This window comes from Oncorhynchus nerka, linkage group LG15, assembly GCF_034236695.1.
Source record: "Oncorhynchus nerka isolate Pitt River linkage group LG15, Oner_Uvic_2.0, whole genome shotgun sequence".
NCBI classification, from domain to species: Eukaryota; Metazoa; Chordata; class Actinopteri; order Salmoniformes; family Salmonidae; genus Oncorhynchus; species Oncorhynchus nerka.
In genome coordinates, this window is record NC_088410.1 from 62,291,917 (window position 1) to 62,315,796 (window position 23,880).

Here is a 23,880-nt window from a genome sequence, read left to right on the forward strand (position 1 = left end):
ATGTAGTAACTGAACTCAAACATCGTGGCGCGCTAATATTTGTAGTATCGCTAGGAGGGCTGATCCAGCATACATTAATAAATTAGGAAGAGGAGAGGATCAGGACTGCAGGCCTAGGCGTGAGGCCTATGGAGGGAGAGATGCAGCACGTAACACTGTACATTTCCCCCTACCTTGTGAAAACAGTTGCATTGGTCCTGTTTGTTGTTTTAACAATAGTTCAAATCAAATTGGATTTAAGCTTCCCTGCATTATGGATTTTAAATGGATTTAAGTTTCCCTGCATTAAAGTCCTGGGTCCTAGGAGTGCCACCTCTGGATGAGCATTTTCTTGTTTGCTTATAGCCTTATACAGCTTGTTGAGTGCGGTCTTAATGCCAGCATCGATTTGTGGTGGTAAATAGACAGCTATGAAAAATATAGATGAAAACTCTCTTGGTAAATAGTGTGGTCTACAGCTTATCATGATATACTCTACCTCAGGCGAGCAAAACATAGAGACTTCCTTAATAATAGATTTCGTGCACCAGCTGTTATTGACAAATAGACACAGACCGCCACTCCTTGTCTTACAGGAGGCAGCTGTTCAATCCTACTGATGCACGGAAAACCCAGCCAGCTGTATGTTATCCATGTCGTCATTCAGCAACGACTCAGTGAAACATAAGATATTACAGTTTTTAATGTCTCGTTGGTAGGATAGTCTCGATCGGAGCTCATCCATTTTGTTATCCAATGATTTCACGTTGGCTAATAGGACTGATAGAGGCGGATTACGCACTCGCTGTCGAGTGCCATTTGGAGTACTTTCAGCATAAAAATGTAAGCCTATTGTGATATGACAGAACTATTTGTTAGTTAGAGTCAGTCAAATTTGAACCACAGTATCTGCAAATTTAGAACCCCATTGTAGTCAATACCAGGCAAAAAAACATTAAAATATATAGGCTATATACAGAGGTCCTGTTCACAAAGACCTAATCTGGCATCAACCCCTTTCAGCACCATGAAGGCAGGTTAGCGTTTTTCGGCATGAATCTTGTTCTGGAGGCAGCTCTGAAGAATGGTCGCTAGCTGGCACAGCCACATAGTCATAAAATCTGATTTTGAACCACAGGAGCTTGGTGGTGCCTTAATTGGGGAGGACGGGCTCGTGGTAATGGCTGGAGCGGAATGGATGGAAATCTTCCATGTATTTGATGCTATTCCATTGACTCCGTTCCAGACATTATTATGAGCCGTCCTCCCCTCAGCAGCCTCCACTGTTTTAAACCTATCCCTAACCTTAACCATACTTCTAACCCTAATGCCCAACTCTAATCTTAAATTAAGAACAAAAAGCACTTCTTTTTTTCCCTACATTTTTACAGTATAGCCAATTTTGACTTTGCAGCTAGCCCATCTAGCGGATATCACTCAGTTCTGCCTCCAGGACTCATCCCAATAAATGTCAACCTACCACGCAGTTTTTTAAATTGATTTCACCTTTATTTGACCAGGTAGGCTAGTTGAGAACAAGTTCTCATTTACAACTGCGACCTGGCCAAGATAAAGCAAAGCAGTGCGACACAAACAACAACACAGATTTACACATGGAATTAACAAGTGTACAGTCAATAACACAATAGAAAAAAAGAAAGTCTATATACAGTGTGTGCAAATGGCGTGAGGAGGTAAGGCAATAAATAGGCCATAGTAGCGGAGGAATTACAATTTAGCAAATGAACACTGGAGTGACAGATGAGTAGATGATGATGTGCAAGTAGAAATACTGGTGTGCAAAAGAGCAGAAAAGTAAATAAAAACAATACGGGGATGAGGTAGGTAGATTGGGTGGGCTATTTACAGATGGGCTATGTACAGCTGCAGCGATCGGTTAGCTGCTCAGATAGCTGATGTTTAAAGTTAGTGAGGGAAATATAAGTCTCCAGCTTCAGCAATTTTTGCAATTCGTTCCAGTCATTGGCAGCAGAGAACTGGAAGGAAAGACGGCCAAAGGAGGTGTTGGCTTTGGGGATGACCAGTGAGATATACCTGCTGGAGTGCGTGCTACGGGTGGGTGTTGTTATCGTGACCAGTGAGCTGAGATAAGGCGGAGCTTTACCTAGCATAGACTTATAGATGACCTGGAGCCAGTAGGTCTGGCGACAAATATGTAGCGAGGGCCAGCTGACTAGAGCATACAGGTCGCAGTGGTGGGTGGAATAAGGGGCTTTGGTGACAAAACGGATGGCACTGTGATAAACTGCATGCAGTTTGCTGAGTAGAGTATTGGAAGATATTTTGTAAATGACATCGCCGAAGTCGAGGATCGGTTGGATAGTCAGTTTTATGAGGGTATGTTTGGCAGCGTGAGTGAAGGAGGCTTTGTTGCGAAATAGGAAGCCGATTCTAGATTTCATTTTGGATTTGAGATGTTTAATGTGAGTCTGGAAGGAGAGTTTACAGTCTAGCCAAACACCTAGATATTTGTAGTTGTCCACATATTCTACATCAGAACCGTCCAGAGTAGTGATGCTAGTCGGGCGGGCGGGTGCGGGCAGCAAAAGGTTGAAAAGCATGCATTTGGTTTTTACTAGCGTTTAAGGGCAGTTGGAGGCCACGGAAGGAGTGGTGTATGGCATTGAAGCTCGTTTGGAGGTTAGTTAACACAGTGTCAAAAGAGGGGCGAGATGTGTACAGAATGGTGTCGTCGGCGTCGTCTGCCACACACCCTGCAGAGCCCCACACACAAATCCATGTATAACAATCACTAACACACATTCATCATCATCATCACTTGTTTTTTTTTATATAGCCATGTGGTTTGACTTCTGGTCTATTTAGGCCTAAATGCATTTTCTCTTTGTTCAGCATTCAGACACATAATGGGGATATTGATTCAATTTCAACTTTTCCTGTCTTATTCTTCCATAGATTATCATCAAAGGCTTGTAGCGGCTATAGATTCATGGCATAGGTCTACTTGTGTTTCAGGAGTAAAATAAAATACTTGTCATTTGTTTCTTCATAACAGCATTCTTCCTGCCCATAAATAAGATGCACCTGCTAACATACACTAAGAACACAGTTAGACTATTTACTCATTCATGCTCAACATCTTGATGTGTTTTACAGGATTTCATCCATGTTTCGGCCAATCCTAAAGGGAAGAAAAGTATAAGTGGTCCATCTGTCTGGGATTGTTGAGTTGGGTTGCAAGTCAGGCAGACGGGCAGGGAGGGGCAGTCAGGAGAATCTGATGCAGCTGTCTCTTTCAAACACAGCCCATCTCTTACTTTATCCCCTTGCCCTCAGTCCGATATTAGTGAAATGATGAATGTGTGTGTGTGTGTGTGTGTTTTTGTGTGTTGAGGGGTATTCACAGGGAGAGGAAGCGAGGTGACAGACAGCTGGGCCAGGGAGAGGAGAGGGCAGACAGCTGAGGGGCCATGTGTTTGATGGTAACTAACCACAGTGACACATCAGTCACATGATTCACTGCAGAGGAGTGACGTCACTGCAGCAAAATCTTGAACAAAGAGGGGCGGAGGTCTGGCCAGGCAGACTAGGGAAGCGGGGGTTAGAAGAAGGAGGTTGGTGCAGCAAAGTCATACTCTAATTTAATACATGAATTAACTCCTTGTTAGAGTCTGGCCTCTGAAAATTTCTGTCAAGCATCTTCAACTTCTCATCTTTTTTAATTTTTTTAATTTTTTAATGGAATCCTATTTTGGTAACCTTTTTTCCACTTTATGTTAAATTGGCATGAAAGTCTTTTCATGCACTTGAATGAACATGCTGTCTTTTGTGAGATTTTATACTGGTTTGCATCCTCTCCATCTCAGTACATTTCATTTGTATTCGAATGGCATCAAATGACAGAGGCGATATGTCTAATGTGGTGCTAGATATTCTGCTCCACATTTTATAACAGGGCTGTATTGTTGGCACAGAATTTAGTTCAGCACCCGAAGCTTAAAGAGATTTGGGACTAAATGATTAATTGACTTACAAAATAGAGTGCATGTGGCGCAATGTGTGCGTGTGTGTGTCTTTGTTTTGAACGGGTTAGATTTTACCATTCAGCACCTTACTGAAGCCTGTCTTCATTTCTTTATTTTTTTACATGGGATATACAGTATCTCATGTAGACCTATGTGTAATGTCATCCAGCAAAAGGCACTCGATAAACGGTGTGTCCATTACTGCTATTTAGACCTTTGTAATGGCTTAAGAGACTACAAAACATATTTTACATAACATTTTATAACCCTCATAATGTTTTTCATGAAAGCAAAAATAATAATATTCACATAAACAAATCATTTTCAGTCACCATAGACTGGTCAACGCCAATTGTCACTTAATCACTCTCATTGAGCTAAATTCCATCTACAATGTTTATTAGGCCTACATATTTCATTTCGACTTCAAAATTATAATAATATAATAATAAAACTAAAAACAACGTAATTATCTGCAAACATGCTTTGTCTTTTGTCATCGAATCTGGGCTGTGGCTGTGTGTCGCTGTCTGGTTCATTGAATGAGAAAGCACCGCCTCCGCCTCCTCCCGCAGTGGCCAGCGCACTCTGAAGCTGTCTAGAGAAGTGTGCACTGTTCGTCTTTCCGGCGCCTCTATCCCAGCATCATACCTTTCCTCATAAAGCAATCAAAATGGTGAGCCGTTCATTTCATAAAAATAAAAATAAACATTTGTATTGTATCATTATTTTTTAAATATTTTTTTTTACAATTGGGTATACAATTTCTGAGATGTTTCATTTTGAGACAGTGATTAGGGTACATTTGCAATTACATTTTGATTATGGGTGGGTGGCTAGAAAGGATGCACGGGTCTTGTAGGTCGAGAATGTTCTATTATTCTTAAACGCGCGTTTAGTAGCAGCCTACATAGTTGGTGTTGATGTTCAGTTTAGTTGAAAAATGGTTTGTAGTGTTCAAACCCACGTTTTTATAGGAACATCCTAAATGGCATCTATTTTAAAACAAGTGTAGGCTAATTTAGAAACAGACACGCAAAATGTAATAGACTGCTCTGCCACACAAAGCAAGCCACTCCCTAAGGAAATTTGGGAATGGTGTGAATTCAGTCATACAAAAGCCCAACGCATGTGTTGGCCAAATCCAAACAGTTTGATTAAGCCTATGTGCAATATAATTATAATAGTCTGTTATGTGTAATTTATCAGATAAATATTCTGTTATTGAAAAATGAAATACATGTAAGGTAAATGTTTTATAGTGTAGCCTTTACTGAAATTCAGAATGTCCACATGAATTATTCATATTGCACTCAGTGAGGTAGGCTAGCATCTGCCACAACATTTAGCACATTGTACATTTATTTTTAGTCTTTCAGCATGTTTTTGTCTGTGCAGAATGGGACCAAATCTGACTTGGTATTTCAAAAATTATTTTTTTAATGATATCAGCAGTTATGACCCTTGTAACAGGTGCTAGGCTAGCATATTGAAAGTGACTCATGCAGACATCAAGGGCAGGTTTCCCTGACTCAGTTAAACCTAGTGCTGGATTACAAAGCATGGTCAATGGAGAATCTCCATTGAAATACCTTTTTAGTCCATGACTAAAGATGAATCTGTGTCCGGGAAACCGGCGCAAAAGCACACATCCAGACTCTAAAGGTCTCATTATGACTTTTTTTTAAATGGTCTGGTTGTAATTTACTATACATTTCTTGGAATGTGATTATGAGAAGTTAGGAAACTTGCCTCAATTACATTTATTTTTTAAATGAATTATACACTTTTGAATTTTTTGAACCAGCGTGAATGTATCTCAGTACACGTGGGTCAGGCTGGAGTCCAGATGGGCAATGCATGCTGGGAACTCTACTGTCTGGAGCACGGGATCCAGCCTGATGGTCAGATGCCCAGTGACAAGACCATTGGAGGAGGAGACGACTCCTTCAACACCTTCTTCAGTGAGACTGGAGCTGGCAAGCATGTCCCCAGGGCTGTGTTTGTGGATCTGGAGCCCACTGTCATTGGTAAGATCACTTTGTCTTGAAACAATAATGATTACACTGCGCAACACACTAAAAACAAATGAGTGCCAAATACATAATAGCATAACACAACAGATTAGATAAACTGGAACAACACTCACTCACGGCTGCACAAAAATAATTCATTTTATAATCAGCCGCCACCCCTACATTTTAATTATCACATAGAACCATCACCCTTCCCAAAGAACCCTTAAGGAACCTTCATTTTTTTGTGTGTATCATTCTTGACTTCTTCAGATAAAAGCACTTTCTTTGTTCCAGATGAGGTGCGCACAGGAACTTACCGCCAACTCTTCCATCCTGAGCAGTTGATCACTGGGAAGGAGGATGCAGCCAACAACTACGCCCGTGGTCATTACACCATCGGCAAAGAGATCATAGACATGGTTCTGGACAGGACTCGCAAACTGGTGAGAATCTCCAACAACCTCTAGTGATGCCTTATTGTACATCCTTTATATTTCTTGTCGTTGTCCAACCATAATGATCTGAACATCTCTCCTTCTCTCCAGGCTGACCAGTGCACTGGCCTCCAAGGCTTCCTGGTCTTCCACAGCTTTGGAGGTGGCACCGGTTCCGGTTTCACCTCCCTGTTAATGGAACGCCTGTCTGTTGACTATGGCAAGAAGTCCAAGCTTGAGTTCTCCATCTACCCAGCTCCCCAGGTATCCACAGCTGTTGTTGAGCCCTACAACGCCATCCTGACCACCCACACCACCCTGGAACATTCAGACTGTGCTTTTATGGTAGACAATGAGGCTATCTATGACATCTGCCGTAGGAACCTTGATATTGAGCGTCCGTCCTACACTAATCTTAACAGGTTGATTGGCCAGATTGTGTCCTCCATCACTGCTTCCCTCCGATTCGATGGTGCCCTCAATGTTGATCTGACAGAGTTCCAGACTAACTTGGTGCCCTATCCCCGTATCCACTTCCCTCTGGCCACCTATGCCCCAGTGATCTCAGCAGAGAGGGCTTACCATGAGCAACTCTCTGTGTCTGAGATCACCAATGCTTGCTTTGAGCCATGTAATCAGATGGTAAAATGTGACCCACGTCACGGCAAGTACATGGCCTGCTGTCTGCTGTATCGTGGTGACGTTGTGCCCAAAGACGTTAACGCTGCCATTGCCACCATCAAAACAAAACGCTCCATCCAGTTTGTAGACTGGTGCCCAACTGGTTTTAAGGTTGGTATCAACTACCAGCCCCCAACTGTGGTACCTGGTGGAGATCTGGCCAAGGTCCAGAGGGCAGTGTGCATGCTTAGCAACACCACTGCTATTGCAGAGGCCTGGGCCCGCCTTGATCACAAGTTTGACCTGATGTATGCCAAGCGTGCTTTCGTGCATTGGTACGTAGGTGAGGGTATGGAGGAGGGAGAGTTCTCTGAGGCCAGGGAAGACATGGCTGCCCTGGAGAAAGATTATGAGGAGGTGGGTGTCGACTCCATTGAGGGAGAGGGAGAGGAGGAGGGAGAGGAGTATTAAATACCCTGCCATGTGACCCAGAGCTGAGAATGACTGAATTGTTTCCACTACACTTTTTGAAAAAGGGTTCCAAAAGGGTTCTTCGACCGTCCCCATAGGATAACCCTTTTTGCTTCCAGGTGAATCATTTTTGGTTCCAGGTTAAAAAAACGTTTGAGTTCCAAAAGGGTTCAACCGTGAACCAAAAAGAGTTCTTCAAAGGGTTCTCTAACAGGGACAGCCAAAGAACCCTTTTAGGTTCTAGATATAACCTTTTTTTTCTAAGAGTGTATGATTCTGTCTTGAACAACCAATATAATGAAGTAGCAGGATGGTAAGGTGTAGTCTACAAGTCTTAAAATATGCTCACTCACAAAGGCTGATGTCCTTGCTTAATCTGTGCTTTTGTAGCGAGATCCCAATAAAATGATCATCAATAAAGAAGTTTGTTCTCTGTCTCTGTTATGACATCATGTAACAATGTTATAAGTCACATACAGATCAGTGACCACAGAGTAAATTGATATCAGTAGGTTTATATACCCAAGTAAAATACTTATTTTGCAAACATTACTTTTATCTAGACTAAGCATGTCTGTCTCTGTCTAAGCTCAGTTTTCATACTGATGAAACATTTGTAATGTTATATTCTTCAGCAGGCAATTTGACATATTGTTATCCTCAGCAGTTTGCTAATGTAATTGGGCTGGTAGATAGAGATTGATAGATAGACCACTAATATGTTTTCCGCGACGCGGATCCGGTGTTCTGCCTTACAAACAGGACAACGGAATGGATCGCATGCAGCGACCCAAGGAAACGACTCCGAAAAAGAGGGAAACGAGGCGGTGTTCTGGTCAGACTCCGAAAAAGGGCACATCGCGCACCACTCCCCAGCATTCTTCTTGCCAATGTCCAGTCTCTTGACAACAAGGTTGACGAAATCCGAGCAAGGGTAGCATTCCAGAGGGACATCAGAGACTGCAACGTTCTCTGCTTCACAGAAACATGGCTTACTGGGAAGACGCTATCGGATGCGGTGCAGCCAACGGGTTTCTCCACGCATCGCGCCGACAGAAACAAACATCTTTCTGGTAAGAAGAGTGGCGGGGGCGTATGCCTCATGACTAACGAGACATGGTGTGATGAAGGAAACATACAGGAACTCAAATCCTTCTGTTCACCTGATTTAGAATTCCTCACAATCAAATGTAGACCGCATTATCTTCCAAGAGAATTCTCCTCGATTATAATCACAGCCGTATATATCCCCCCCAAGCAGACACATCGATGGCTCTGAACGAACTTTATTTAACTCTTTGCAAACTGGAAACCATTTATCTGGAGGCTGCATTCATTGTAGCTGGGGATTTTAACAAAGCTAATCTGAAAACAAGACTCCCTAAATTTTACCAGCATATCGATTGCGCAACCAGGGGTGGTAAAACCTTGGATCATTGTTACTCTAACTTCCGCGACGCATATAAGGCCCTGCCCCGCCCCCCTTTCGGAAAAGCTGACCACGACTCCATTTTGCTGATCCCTGCCTACAGGCAGAAACTAAAACAAGAGGCTCCCACGCTGAGATCTGTCCAACGCTGGTCAGACCAAGCTGACTCCACACTCCAAGACTGCTTCCATCACGTGGACTGGGACATGTTTCGTATTGCGTCAGATGGAAATATTGACGAATACGCTGATTCGGTGTGCGAGTTCATTAGAACGTGCGTCGAAGATGTCGTTCCCATAGCAACGATAAAAACATTCCCAAACCAGAAACCGTGGATTGATGGCAGCATTCGCGTGAAACTGAAAGCGCGAACCACTGCTTTTAATCAGGGCAAGGTGTCTGGTAACATGTCCGAATATAAACAATGCAGCTATTCCCTCCGCAAGGCTATTAAACAAGCTAAGCGTCAGTACAGAGACAAAGTGGAATCTCAATTCAATGGCTCAGACACAAGAGGCATGTGGCAGGGTCTACAGTCAATCACGGACTACAAGAAGAAACCCAGCCCAGTCACGGACCAGGATGTCTTGCTCCCAGGCAGACTAAATAACTTTTTGCCCGCTTTGAGGACAATACAGTGCCACTGACACGGCCTGCAACGAAAACATGCGGTCTCTCCTTCACTGCAGCCGAGGTGAGTAAGACATTTAAACGTGTTAACCCTCGCAAGGCTGCAGGCCCAGACGGCATCCCCAGCCGCGCCCTCAGAGCATGCGCAGACCAGCTGGCCGGTGTGTTTACGGACATATTCAATCAATCCCTATACCAGTCTGCTGTTCCCACATGCTTCAAGAGGGCCACCATTGTTCCTGTTCCCAAGAAAGCTAAGGTAACTGAGCTAAACGACTACCGCCCGTAGCACTCACTTCCGTCATCATGAAGTGCTTTGAGAGACTAGTCAAGGACCATATCACCTCCACCCTACCTGACACCCTAGACCCACTCCAATTTGCTTACCGCCCAAATAGGTCCACAGACGATGCAATCTCAACCACACTGCACACTGCCCTAACCCACCTGGACAAGAGGAATACCTATGTGAGAATGCTGTTCATCGACTACAGCTCGGCATTCAATACCATAGTACCGTCCAAGCTCGTCATCAAGCTCGAGACCCTGGGTCTCGACCCCGCCCTGTGCAACTGGGTACTGGACTTCCTGACGGGCCGCCCCCAGGTGGTGAGGGTAGGCAACAACATCTCCTCCCCGCTGATCCTCAACACGGGGGCCCCACAAGGGTGCGTTCTGAGCCCTCTCCTGTACTCCCTGTTCACCCACGACTGCGTGGCCATGCACGCCTCCAACTCAATCATCAAGTTTGCGGACGACACAACAGTGGTAGGCTTGATTACCAACAACGACGAGACGGCCTACAGGGAGGAGGTGAGGGCCCTCGGAGTGTGGTGTCAGGAAAATAACCTCACACTCAACGTCAACAAAACTAAGGAGATGATTGTGGACTTCAGGAAACAGCAGAGGGAACACCCCTATCCACATCGATGGATCAGTAGTGGAGAGGGTAGCAAGTTTTAAGTTCCTCGGCATACACATCACAGACAAACTGAATTGGTCCACTCACACTGACAGCGTCGTGAAGAAGGCGCAGCAGCGCCTCTTCAACCTCAGGAGGCTGAAGAAATTCGGCTTGTCACCAAAAGCACTCACAAACTTCTACAGATGCACAATCGAGAGCATCCTGGCGGGCTGTATCACCGCCTGGTACGGCAACTGCTCCGCCCTCAACCGTAAGGCTCTCCAGAGGGTAGTGAGGTCTGCACAACGCATCACCGGGGCAAACTACCTGCCCTCCAGGACACCTACACCACCCGATGTTACAGGAAGGCCATAAAGATCATCAAGGACATCAACCACCCGAACCACTGCCTTTTCACCCCGCTATCATCCAGAAGGCGAGGTCAGTACAGGTGCATCAAAGCTGGGACCGAGAGACTGAAAAACAGCTTCTATCTCAAGGCCATCAGACTGTTAAACAGCCACCACTAACATTGAGTGGCTGCTGCCAACACACTGTCATTGACACTGACCCAACTCCAGCCACTTTAATAATGGGAATTGATGGGAAATGATGTAAATATATCACTAGCCACTTTAAACAATGCTACCTTATATAATGTTACTTACCCTACATTATTCATCTCATATGCATATGTATATACTGTACTCTAGATCATCGACTGCATTCTTATGTCACTAGCCACTTTAACTATGCCACTTTGTTTACTTTGTCTACATACTCATCTCATATGTATATACTGTACTCGATACCATCTACTGTATGCTGCTCTGTACCATCACTCATTCATATATCCTTATGTACATATTCCTTATCCCCTTACACTGTGTACAAGACAGTCGTTTTGGAATTGTTAGTTAGATTACTTGTTGGTTATCACTGCATTGTCGGAACTAGAAGCACAAGCATTTCGCTACACTCGCATTAACATCTGCTAACCATGTGTATGTGACAAATAAAATTAGATTTGATTGATTTGATTTGACTAATATTTGTACAGTGCCTTCAGAAAGTATTCAAACTGCTTTACTTTTTCCACATTTTGTTACGTTACAGCCTTGTTCTAAAATGGATTAAATAAATAAAAAATCTCAGTAATCTACACACAATACCCCATAATGACAAATCGAAAACTGGTTTTTAGAATTGTTGCAAATTTATTACAAATGTAAAAACAGACATACCTTATTTACAGACAGTTGAAGTCGGAGGTTTACATACGCTTAGGTTGGAGTCATTAAAACTTGTTTGTCAACCACTCCACAAATTTCTTGTTAACAAACTATAGTTTGGCAAGTATGTTAGGACATCTACTTTGTGCATGACACAAGTAATTTGTCCAACAATTGTTTACAGACAGATAATTTCACTTATAATTCACTGTATCACAATTCCAGTGGATCATAAGTTTACATTAGACTAAGTTGACTGTGCCTTTAAACAGCTTGGAAAATTCCAGAAAATGATGTCATGGCTTTAGAAGCTCCTGATAGGCTAATTGACATAATTTGAGTCAATTGGAGGTGTACCTGTGGATGTATTTCAATGCCTACCTTCAAACTCAGTGCCTCTTTGCTTGACATCATGGGAAAATCAAAGAAAATCAGCCAAGACCTCAGAAAGAAAATTGTAGACCTCCACAAGTCTGGTTCATCCTTGGGAGCAATTTCCAAATGCCTGAAGGTACCACGTTCATCTGTACAAACAATAGTACGCAAGTATAGACACTATGGGATCACACAGCCGTTTTTTGGAGAAATGTCCTCTGGTCTGATGAAACCAAAATGAAACTGTTTGTCCATGATGACCATTGTTATGTTTGGAGGAAAAAGGTGGAGGCTTGCAAGCCGAAGAACACCATCCCAACCATGAAGCACGGGGATGGCAGCATCATGTTGTGGGGGTGCTTTGCTGCAGGAGGGATTGGTGCACTTCACAAAATAGATGGCATCATGAGTAGGGACAATTATGTGGCTATATTGAAGCAACATCTCAAGACATCAGTCAGGAAGTTAAAGCTTGGTCACAAATGGGTCTTCCATATGGACATTGACCCCAAGCATACTTCCAAAGTTGTGGCAAAATGGCTTAAGGGCAACAAAGTCAAGGTACAACAAAGCCCTGACCTCAATCTTGTAGAAAATTTGTGGGCAGAACTGAAAAAGCACGTGCGAGCAGGGAGGCCTACAAACCTGACTCAGTGACACCAGCTCTGTCAGGAGGAATGGGCCAACATTCACCCAATTTATTGTGGGAAGCTTGTGGAAGGCTACCCGTAACGTTTGACCCAAGTTAAACAATTTAAAGGCAATGCTACCAAATACTAATTGAGTGTATGTAAAACTTCTGACCCACTAGGAATGTGATGAAAGAAATAAAAGCTGAAATAAATCATTCTCTCTACTATTATTCTGACATTTCATATTCTTAAAATAAAGTGGTTTTCTGCAGCATTTCTGCAGCATTGAAAGTCCCCAAAAACATAGTGGCCTCCATCATTCTTAAATGGAAGAAGTTTGGAACCACCAAGACTCTTCCAGTCAAACTGAGCATTTGGGGGAGAAGGGCCTTGGTCAGGGAGGTGACCAAGAACTCGATGATCACTCTGACAGAGCTCTTGAGTTCCTCTGTGGAGATGGGAGAACATTCCAGAAAGACAACCATCTCTGCAGCACTCCACCAATCAGGCCTTTATGGTAGTGGCCAGACGGAAGCCACTCCTCAGTAAAAAGCACCTGACACCCTGCTTGGAGTTTGCCAAAAGGCACCTAAAGACTCTTATACCATGAGAAACAAGATTCTCTGGTCTGATGAAACCAAGATTGAACTATTTGTCCTGAATGCCAAGCGTCACATCTGGAGGAAACCTGGCACCATCCCTATGGTGAAGCATGGTGGTGGCAGAATTATGCTGTGGGAATATTTTTCAGTGGCAGGGACTGGGAGACTAGTCAGGATCGAGGCAAAGACGAACGGAGCAAAGTACAGAGATCCTTGATGAAAACCTGCTCCAGAGCTCTCAGGACCTCAGACTGGGGCGAAGGTTAACCTTCCAACAGGACAACAACATTTGTTTTGTCATTTAGCAGATGCTCTTACCCAGAGCGACTTACAGGAGCAATTAGGGTTAAGTGCCTTACTCAAGGGCACATCAACCTTTTGGTTACTGGGCCAACACTCTTAACCTCTTACACTCTTAAGGCGCGGAAGGTAGCCTAGTGGTTCGAGCGTTGGACTAGTAACCCGAAAGTTTGAAAGATCAAATCCCTGAGCTGACAAGGTAAAAAAGCTGTTGTTCTTCCCCTGAACAATGCAGTTAACCCACTGTCCCTAGGCTGTCATTGAAAACAGACTTGCCTTGTTAAATAAAGATAAAAAAGACTAGGCTACCTGCTGTCCCATGACTCCAACATGTCATGGTGGGATCAGCCAATGGTCACCAGGTGGGATTAGCCAATGAAGTTGGAAGTCCCACCCAGTTGACTACATTAAAATGTTGGAAGCCCTCAATGGCACTGCCCATGCTAATATTTGGCCACTAGAGGCCTCTATCATTCTCTATGGGCTGCTGCAAGACTTTATAAAACATATCTATGACGAGATTCATATTCAAAAACTCTGGCTCCATCCTGTGGTTTGGTATGTGTCTAGTGTCTGCTGTTTCCTGAGTAAGCCTGCACTGTACCAGAAATACTCCACTGACAGATCACTGTCCATGCAATAGCAAGGTTATTATAGTAAACTGAAATGAAAAAATATATTTCATAAACTGAAATACAATAATTCACAAACCCGTTTGAAAAACTAAAACTATACTGAAACTATTATCCTTGACTTTAAAACTAACTCTAATAAAATGTAAAACATCATGAATTATGTTCAGAAATCCAATGGGGTTTTCAAATTGGGGTTTTCAAGCTAATGAATCTGGTGGGTAAATGCTGCCAGGAGATGGTGATGTTTGAAATAGGCTTAGTTTGTGCATCACTATTAGTCTCTCTTGAATACGGGAGAACAACATCCCCCTCTAAGTGAGGACTTCAAGTTCAAGGCCTACCGGGGGACTGCAGGCAATGTTTTCCAAAAGCAAGATCGTGGTCAATATTAATGGGTATACAATTTTTATCTGAACACAATCATGGTATCAATACTTGCTTCTATTTCACCAGAAGTATGTCCTTGAAGTTATAAGGATCATTTGCAGCCTGCAGTACCCCGGTCGGCCTTCAACTTGAGATACTCAATGAGAGGCAGCAGCAATAAGCTAGCCTGCAACGTCACGTCCTAGAGTAGCTCAAACTGTGCATGCAATGTTTCCGAAAACGCCTCCATGAAGCAAAATGGCGACACTGATCTTCAAATGCGCTAGGTGACGTCATCGATGGCTCCGTCTATTCTTTTTACAGTCTATGCTGTCTAGACAAACGGGTTGCTTGCCTAGTTTACAATGCTCCAAGGTCTGGGATATCCGAGACTACATCACTATCAGCCATCACTAGCGAACAGTGAAAGAATCGGCTAGTAGATAACTTGATTATTCTTACATGTCCTACTGAGGTGAAAAAGCATTGGATTGGTGTAAACATGGGTGAGTTACCTTTCACCATATTTTTTTTTACCAGTTTCAGAGCTATTCCTTTTAAATCCAAGTCATATTGAGAATGACTTTATAATGTAAAGGCCCAATCAGCATTTTTGGTAAAAAGCTGAGGGATGGAGCTGGGGAAATGTAACCGCTCTAAAATTCATAGAGAGCTATGGATTCAAAGACTGACCATCCATGATATCCAAAATTATAGTTTCACCCATGTTTTGAGGCTTTACAATATTTGTTTATATTTACTTTGTTTATAAACATTGGAGTAAAAAAGCTTATATGTTGGGTTGTGATGGGTATCGACAGTTGAACTAAACTAAGCTTATATTCTTCAAGAATCAATGGGTACATATCATGAATTTATAAGTCCAAAAATGTATGAAGCAATTGCTGATTGTACCTTTAAACCTAACAAAACCTATAACCCTTCACGCTATGTATTACTACCCCCAGGCTGCAAGAAGTGACATCCCAAAAAACACACAACAAACTATATAACACAAATCGCTCCTAGCCTGGCCCATGCATGCTTTCTGTCCATAACACTAAAACTAAATAATACAAAAACGAAATATAAATATTTGTATATAACTGAAACTAAATAAAAAGTAGCAAATCAGTGTAAAGGTTTTCCTCCTCTTCCTCTGCAGAGGTGTATAGCCAAGATGCGGCATGGTAAGTGCCCATGGTTTTTAATATGAAAAACTCAACATGAACACAAATACAAAACAATAAACGTGAACAAAACCTAAACAGTACCGTGTGGCAAACAAACACAGACACGGAAACAATCACCCACAAAACAACAGTGAAACCCAGGCTACCTAAGTATGATTCTCAATCAGAGACAACTAACGACACCTGCCTCTGATTGAGAACCATACTAAGCCGAACACAGAAAACCAACCTAGAAACACAAAACATAGAATGCCCACCCAACTCACGTCCCGACCAACTAAAACAAAACAAATAACACACAAACTAGGGTCAGAATAGTTGTAAAACCTTGCTGTGGGAATTTGCTTATCTTCACGGCATTGTACTTTGGTTGTAGGATCATGGCTGGAGAATATCCAGCTTTTGTCAGAATTTACTTTTCGTAGCAGGTTAAGAAGAGCTTAAGCAGCAGGTTAGGTGAATTAACATGGCATGTTAGGACAATTAGGTTAAGTTTAGGAAAAAGGTTAGGGTTAGCTAAAATGCAAAAAAAAGCAGAAAAACTTTTGAAGTAAATTTGACAAAAGATGGATCCATTTAGGCATGATATAGTTGGTCGTAGGTAACACTTTCACGCCATTTCCTTCTTTCGTGGTCCTCAAATGGTCCTCCTTCAAATGGTCCAATAGAACGAGCAAAAACGCCTATTCTTTTCCCCAGGTGGGCGGTAAATTTCAGTCTAAAGCCCGCCCAAATGTGGCGGACCGTCATAATCAGTAGCCTATATAAAGCCCCACCCTTACACATTACTGAAACTTCTCACATTAGACTCTTAAACGTCCGTCTGTGAGAGTTGGTCTTTAATCTACTGGTCCTTATTTTATCTTTACTGCTCTTATAAAACTCCTCATCTTAGACATGGTAAGTTTGAATATGAAAATGACGAGAATTGTGATATAGACATCTTTAAATGTGGTGTCATGATCGTGTAATAAAATTAGATTATGGTTTATCAACAAAACATGACACCATAATTAATACCTGTTGCCTATATCTTCTATTGTCTAACACTTTTATATTTTGTATGATTTTTATTTTTTTCCCACAGTGACAGACATTATTCGACACAAATAGTTAGGACTGCGCCACAGATTGAGGTCTTTGATTCCTTATGTAGGGCGGCATTTAGCCCTTTCCTCCTCTCCCCGCTCATTGACCATAGTAGGCTATTCTTGCTTTGTTGCATTGCGGAAAGTGGCATGCCTTTGTAGTGAACATGTGTCGTGGTCATATTCATAACTAGTCTACAATGCAAAAGCAGTAAAATAGAAAATGATCTGACACACCATCGAGATGACTTAATCGTGATTTATTGCAGATATTTTTTTATAGTCTGTTGCGGGTGGAAGTTCGAGGGGCAGGACCTTGTATAGAATAATAATCACATGTCTGGGTAGGCAGATGTCGTTACATTCTTGTCAATACCTGAATAAACCGAGAGTCAGACCACGTAGTCCTTTCTCATCTTGTGCAAATACAGGAAACTAGACGGGCTGCTCCAGCCTATATCGATCATGATAACCCGATTATATTGTATTCCTTTATACTCCAGAGGCATAGACATGTATTCTTTTATTTTAGACGACGCCGTTTCGTTGGAAAGGGGAGTTGCCCATTCAATGTCATAGCCTATTTGGCTCAATCTGAATCAATTTAGATAAACAAAAAAATATCAAGGTCGCTTAAAAAAAACAACTCCACTCTTCAGAGTAGGCTAGTGTCAATTGTGCCATATCAGGGATTTTTCTGCCGACCCATACATAGCTAATCCTTGCCATGCTGATTTTCAGTAACGTTACATCGAGGATTACCACAGTCAACAGCTATAATCACTCCCATTGTCATGAGCACCGAATGAGTGCCATAGCCAATAACACAGATGTAGCACGTAAAACCTGTCAATTATTTCTCATGGTTTGATTAGGCCACATTGATTCAAATATAAATCTTTAAAATGAGTCATTGACATGTAGTAGCCTAAATTATACACTAATAATAACCAAAACTTATTTTAATAATGGTCTGGAAGTGTATCCTTTAATTTCTGTCTAAATCTTATTATATTTAGAAGAGGCTAAACCCCTCAATAATTTAGAGCCATGAATAGACTTACTCTACTCCAAAATCTGCTGCCTGTAGTCATGTGCTTCTCTGCAGCACCAACACAGAGCAGGTCTGTCTCCCTCATAGCTGCATATAATCACTTACATACTGAGTCAGGTGACCAGGGTGTGCTTGATTTAGATCCAAAGCTATACATAACTTGAAAACATACAGGTACACAAGCCCATACAGCCAAAATGGCTTCGTCGTGAAAATGATTTTTTAAATAACTGGAACTCCTCTTTAGGAAAGACTACTAATATCTGAGCACTCAATTTTACGTGATTGTTCATTTTCCCACAGCGTGAGTGTATCTCGGTCCATGTGGGCCAGGCTGGAGTCCAGATCGGCAATGCATGCTGGGAGCTGTACTGTCTTGAGCATGGGATCCAACCAGATGGCAAGATGCCCAGTGACAAGACCATTGGAGGAGGTGATGACTCCTTTAACACCTTCTTCAGTGAGACTGGAGCTGGCAAGCACGTCCCCAGGGCTGTGTTTGTGGATCTGGAGCCCACTGTCATTGGTAAGATCACTGTCTTGAAGCAATGAGGTTCTGCCAACATTGGTATATCTCCTTAGTCTTGAGAAAAGCTAACTGATCTTTCTCCAGATGAGGTGCGATCTGGAATTTACCGCCAGCTCTTCCACCCTGAGCAGCTGATCACTGGGAAGGAGGATGCAGCCAACAACTACGCCCGTGGGCATTACACCATCGGCAAAGAGATCATCGACTTGGTTCTGGACAGGATCCGCAAACTGGTGAGAATCTCAAAGAACCTTTAGTGATGTCTTATTGTACATGGTACAACCTGCCTACTTTACTCAAGTAACAATACATTTGAAACATCTCCTCCTCTCCAGGCTGACCAGTGCACTGGCCTCCAGGGCTTCCTGGTCTTCCACAGCTTTGGAGGTGGCACCGGTTCTGGTTTCACTTCCCTGTTGATGGAACGCCTGTCTGTTGACTATGGCAAGAAGTCCAAGCTTGAGTTCTCCATCTACCCAGCTCCCCAGGTATCCACAGCTGTTGTTGAGCCCTACAACTCAATCCTGACCACCCACACCACCCTGGAGCATTCTGACTGTGCTTTCATGGTAGACAATGAGGCCATCTATGACATCTGCCGTAGGAACCTCGATATCGAGCGTCCTTCCTACACCAACCTGAACAGGTTGATCAGCCAGATTGTGTCCTCAATCACTGCTTCCCTCCGATTCGATGGTGCCCTCAATGTTGATCTGACAGAGTTCCAGACCAACTTGGTGCCCTATCCCCGTATCCACTTCCCCCTTGCCACCTATGCCCCAGTGATCTCAGCAGAGAAGGCTTACCATGAGCAGCTGACTGTTTCAGAGATCACAAATGCCTGTTTTGAGCCATGTAATCAGATGGTGAAATGTGACCCACGTCACGGCAAGTACATGGCCTGCTGTCTGCTGTACCGTGGTGACGTTGTGCCCAAAGATGTTAACGCTGCCATTGCCACCATCAAAACAAAACGCTCCATCCAGTTTGTAGACTGGTGCCCAACTGGTTTCAAGGTTGGTATCAACTACCAGCCCCCAACTGTGGTACCTGGTGGAGATCTGGCCAAGGTCCAGAGGGCAGTGTGCATGCTTAGCAACACCACTGCAGTGGCTGAGGCTTGGGCCCGCCTTGATCACAAGTTTGACCTGATGTATGCCAAGCGTGCATTCGTGCACTGGTACGTAGGTGAGGGTATGGAGGAGGGAGAGTTCTCTGAGGCCAGGGAAGACATGGCTGCTCTGGAGAAAGATTATGAGGAGGTGGGTGCAGATAGCGTGGAAGGAGAGGATGAGGGAGAAGAGTACTAAGAAGTATCAGGAAACTTCAGCCTGTCTCAACACATTCAACCATTCCTCATGGAACAATGTTTTTCTGTCCCTTTGTAACCTTGACTTTTAAATATTGCTCTATTTTCTTGCAATAAAAGTCAATTTCAATGTTTGTAAACTTGTTTGTGGTTCATTACCCTGCATACAAAATCAAATGATAACTTGGCATCCACATAAAATGAAGTAATGTCTCATAATACAGCACTCACTATGATTGCTCTGCTGTGTTGGATATCACAGCTTGCTCTGAATGAGGCTGAACATTGGGACTGTTTCATAAAATCTATGCAAATATAGTCGGAATAGAAGAACCAATGTGGGACAACAGTCTTTTGATCCCTCTTCAGCAAAATTACTCCTTTGTTCGTTCTTGATTGAGCATTTGACACATTCTGGTTTGATATAGAGGAAGTGTGTGTATGTCATTGATAATTGTGCGCTTAGGCTGTATGTATATATATATATATTAGCTACCTTTCCTCAGTAATTTGATGTCAGTAAGGGGCACTTTGGATGGTATCCACATACCCTTCAATTACAAATAGTTGTCCTCTGAATTATTGTTAGCGGTGTTAATATTAAAGACCTCTGACCTGTACTTCAGAGCTATAAAAGAGTAGCATCTTATTACATTAATACCGGTGTCATCAACTCCCTGTGTGAGTGAAGTGAACATGTTCAAAACAAGCTACAACAGCATTTCCTATTCTCTTCCTTTACGGGCAATTGACTGCTGAGGTGAAAGGCCTGAACTTTGAATATAAGGTCTTCAGTGGAGAGTGAAGGTTGCAGTGTCTACTGTATGCAAAATTATTTTGGAAACCTCTTGAGATTTGGAATATTTTAATTGTATTTTGGGGAAGTGGTCTGGGTCTGATTAAATAATCCTCTTAAGTATCATGCATTGACATGATGTATGGGCTGATATTTTCCTGGCCTTTGTTTGGCTCTGCTATAATGCCAGAGATGAGGACAGTGTACACCTACCCCCAAAACAACTTCCTACGGCTATGAGCCCAAAGTCTGAGACCACATTATTTTAACATTCCAGACAGCAGCTCAATTATGTATAAATATTGAGTAATCTGTGTATGACAAAATAATAGAATACAATGGCGTCTCCCTAGCATGGCATTTTCTTATGGATGGTTTACGGTACTGTTATAACACAAATACTTTATGAATTATACTTGAATTTATCATTTTTGTTCTAACTTGCAGATCATTAACTTAGAGCTTGACTGAGGTTAGATAAGCAGGAGGAAAACGATAACATACAGAGCATGTTGCCTCATGCCAAATCAAATGGTATTGGTCACATACACATGGTTAGCAGATGTTATGGCGAGTGTAGCGAAATGCTTGTGCTTCTAGTTCTGACTGCAGCAATATCAACAAGTAATCTAACAATTCCACAACTACCTAAGACACACAAATCTAAGTAAAGGGATGGAATAAGAATATTACATTTAAGTATATGGATGAGCAATGACCGAGCAGCATAGGCAAGATGCAATAGATGGTATAAAATACAGTATATACATATAGGATGAGTAATGCAAGATATGTAAACATCATTATTAAAGTAGCATTAAATAAGTGACTAGTGTTCCATTTATTAAAGTGGTCAATGATTTGAGTCTATGTCGGCGGCAGCCTCTGTGTTAGTGATGGCTGTTAACAGTCTGATGGCCTTAAGATGGAAGCTATTTTTCAGTCCTCGATCCCAGCTTAGATGCACTGACACTGACCTCGCCTTCTGGATGGTAAGCAGGGTGAACAGGCAGTGGCTCAGGTGTTTGTTGTCCTTGATCTTTTTGGCCTTCTTGTGACATCGGGTGCTGTTGGTGTCCTGGAGGGAAGGTAGTTTGCCACCGGTGATGCGTTGTGCAAACTGCACCAACATCTAGAGAGAAGTGCGGTTGTGGGTGTTGCAGATGCCGTACCATGCAGTGATACAGCCAGACAGGATGCTCTCAATTGTACATCTGTAAAAGTTTGTCCCATCGATGTGGATAGGGGGGTGCTCCCTCTGCTGTTTCCTGAAGTCCACGATCATTGGCCATGCAGTCATGGGTGAACAGGGAATACAGGAGGGGGATGAGCACACAAACTTGTGGGGCCCCAGTGTTGAGGTTAAGCGAAATGGAGATGTCTCCTTCCTTCACCACCTGGAGGCGGCCCGTCAGGAAGTCCAGGACCCTATCACACAGGGTGGGGTTGAGACCAAGGGCCTCAAACTTAATGATGAGCTTGGAGGGTATTATGGTGTTGAATACTGAGCTTTAGTCAATGAACAGCATTTTTACATAGGTACATTATTCCTCTTGTCTAGGTGACAGGTAAAGTGGAGGTGATATGATTAACTAGTCTCTCAAAGCACTTCATAATGACAGAAGTGAGTGCTACGGGGCGATAGTCATTCAGTTCAGTTTTGATTTTTTTAACCTTTATTTAACTAGGCAAGTCAGTTAAGAACAAATTCTTATTTTCAATGACGGCCTAGGAACAGTGGGTTAACTGCCTGTTCAGGGGCAGAACGACAGATTTGTACCTTGCCAGCTCGGGGATTTGAACTTGCAACCTTCCGGTTACTAGTCCAACGCTCTAACCACTAGGCTACCCTGCCGCCCCATTTCGGTAGCCTTTTTCTCAAATTTGCTTTGTTAAAATCCCCTAATGATATGTGGTTACCAGTTTCCAGTTTGAAGTGCTTTGAAAGACTAGTCAAGGATCATATCACCTAGACCCACTGCATTTTGCATACTGCCCCAATAGGTCCACAGACGATGCAATCGCCATCACATCTGGACAAGAGGAATACCCATGTAAGAATGCTGTTCATTGACTACAGCTCAGTGTTCAACACCATAGTACCCTCCAAGCTCATCATTAGTTTTGAGGCCCTGGCTCTCAGCCCCGCACTGTGCGATTGGGTCCTGGACTTCCTGACGGGCCGACCCCAGGTGGTGAAGGAAGGAAACAACATCTCCACTTCGCTGATCCTCAACACTGGGACCCCACAAGGGTGCACGCTCAGCCCCCTCCTGTACTCCCTGTTCACGCATGACTGCAGGGCCATGCACGCCTCCAACTCGATCATCAAGTTTGCAGATGACACAACAGTAGTAGGCTTGATCACCAACAACGACGAGACAGTCTATAGGGAGGAGGTGAGGGCAATCGGAGTGTGGTGTCAGAAAAACAACCTCTGACTCAACGTCAACAAAACAAAGGAGATGATCGTGGACTTCAGGAAACAGCAGAGGGAGCACCCCCCTATCCACATCGATGGGACAGCAGTGGAGAAGGTGGAAAGTTTTTAGTTCCCCTGCATACACATCACAGACAAACTGAAGTAGTCCACCCACACAGACAGTGTGGTGAAGAAGGCTGAAGAAATTTGGATATAGACGACTGTGACAATAACCACCGAGAATTCTCTTGGGACATAATATGGTCGGCATTTAATTGTGAGGAATTCTAGGTCAGGTGAACAATAGGACTTGAGTTCCTGTATGTTTTTACAATTTCACCATGAGTTGTTAATTATGAAACATAGACCTCCACCCTTCTTCTTTCCTGAGAGATGTTTATTCCTGTTGGCGCGACACACAAATAATCCCGGTGGCTGTACCGACTCCAACAGCATGTCCCCAGAGAGCCATGTTTCCGTGAAACAGAGTATGTTACAATCCCTACTTTCTCTCTGGAAAGCAACACTTGCCCTAATTTCTTCTACCTTATTGTCTAGAATCTGGACATTAGTGAGTAATATACTCGGAAGAGGTGGGTGGTGTGCGCGCCTCCGAAGTCTGACTAGAAGGCTGCTCCGTCTACCTCTTCTGTGGCGACATTGTGTTGGGTCAGCCTCTGGAATCAGTTGGAATGCCTTGGGTGGTTCGAACAAAGGATCCGCTTCGGGAAAGTCGTATTCCTGGTCGTAGTGCTGGTAAGTTGACATCGCTCTGATATCCTATAGTTCTTCCCAGCTGTATGTTATAATACTTAATATTTTCTGGGCTGACAATGTAAGAAATAATGCTGCCA

General features: G+C 43.1%; 2 protein-coding genes across 2 annotated transcripts; both read left to right on the top strand.

The window, feature by feature from the left end:
* Nucleotides 1–4,522: 4,522 nt before the first annotated feature.
* Nucleotides 4,523–7,967, top strand: LOC115143077 (tubulin alpha chain-like). Its single transcript, XM_029683097.2, has 4 exons — nucleotides 4,523–4,662; nucleotides 5,794–6,016; nucleotides 6,299–6,447; nucleotides 6,550–7,967. The coding sequence occupies exons 1-4, from the start codon at nucleotides 4,660–4,662 to the stop codon at nucleotides 7,528–7,530; spliced, it is 1,356 nt and encodes a 451-aa protein (XP_029538957.1). The 5' UTR covers nucleotides 4,523–4,659; the 3' UTR covers nucleotides 7,531–7,967.
* An 8,644-nt stretch (nucleotides 7,968–16,611) lies between these two features.
* Nucleotides 16,612–19,942, top strand: LOC115143078 (tubulin alpha-1C chain-like). The gene is made up of 4 exons (XM_029683099.1): nucleotides 16,612–16,728; nucleotides 18,274–18,496; nucleotides 18,584–18,732; nucleotides 18,835–19,942. Exons 1-4 carry the CDS (start codon nucleotides 16,726–16,728, stop codon nucleotides 19,807–19,809), a joined length of 1,350 nt encoding a protein of 449 aa, XP_029538959.1. The 5' UTR covers nucleotides 16,612–16,725; the 3' UTR covers nucleotides 19,810–19,942.
* The last annotated feature ends 3,938 nt before the right edge of the window (nucleotides 19,943–23,880 follow it).

What these genes read in the sequence shown, in the direction of transcription:
- LOC115143078 (XM_029683099.1), top strand. An exon ending in TCTGGAGCCCACTGTCATTG is followed by an intron (nt 18,497 to 18,583) that starts GTAAGATCACTG and finishes ATCTTTCTCCAG; the next exon opens with ATGAGGTGCGATCTGGAATT. An exon ending in TGGACAGGATCCGCAAACTG is followed by an intron (nt 18,733 to 18,834) that starts GTGAGAATCTCA and finishes CCTCCTCTCCAG; the next exon opens with GCTGACCAGTGCACTGGCCT.
- LOC115143077 (XM_029683097.2), top strand. An exon ending in TCTGGAGCCCACTGTCATTG is followed by an intron (nt 6,017 to 6,298) that starts GTAAGATCACTT and finishes TCTTTGTTCCAG; the next exon opens with ATGAGGTGCGCACAGGAACT. An exon ending in TGGACAGGACTCGCAAACTG is followed by an intron (nt 6,448 to 6,549) that starts GTGAGAATCTCC and finishes CCTTCTCTCCAG; the next exon opens with GCTGACCAGTGCACTGGCCT.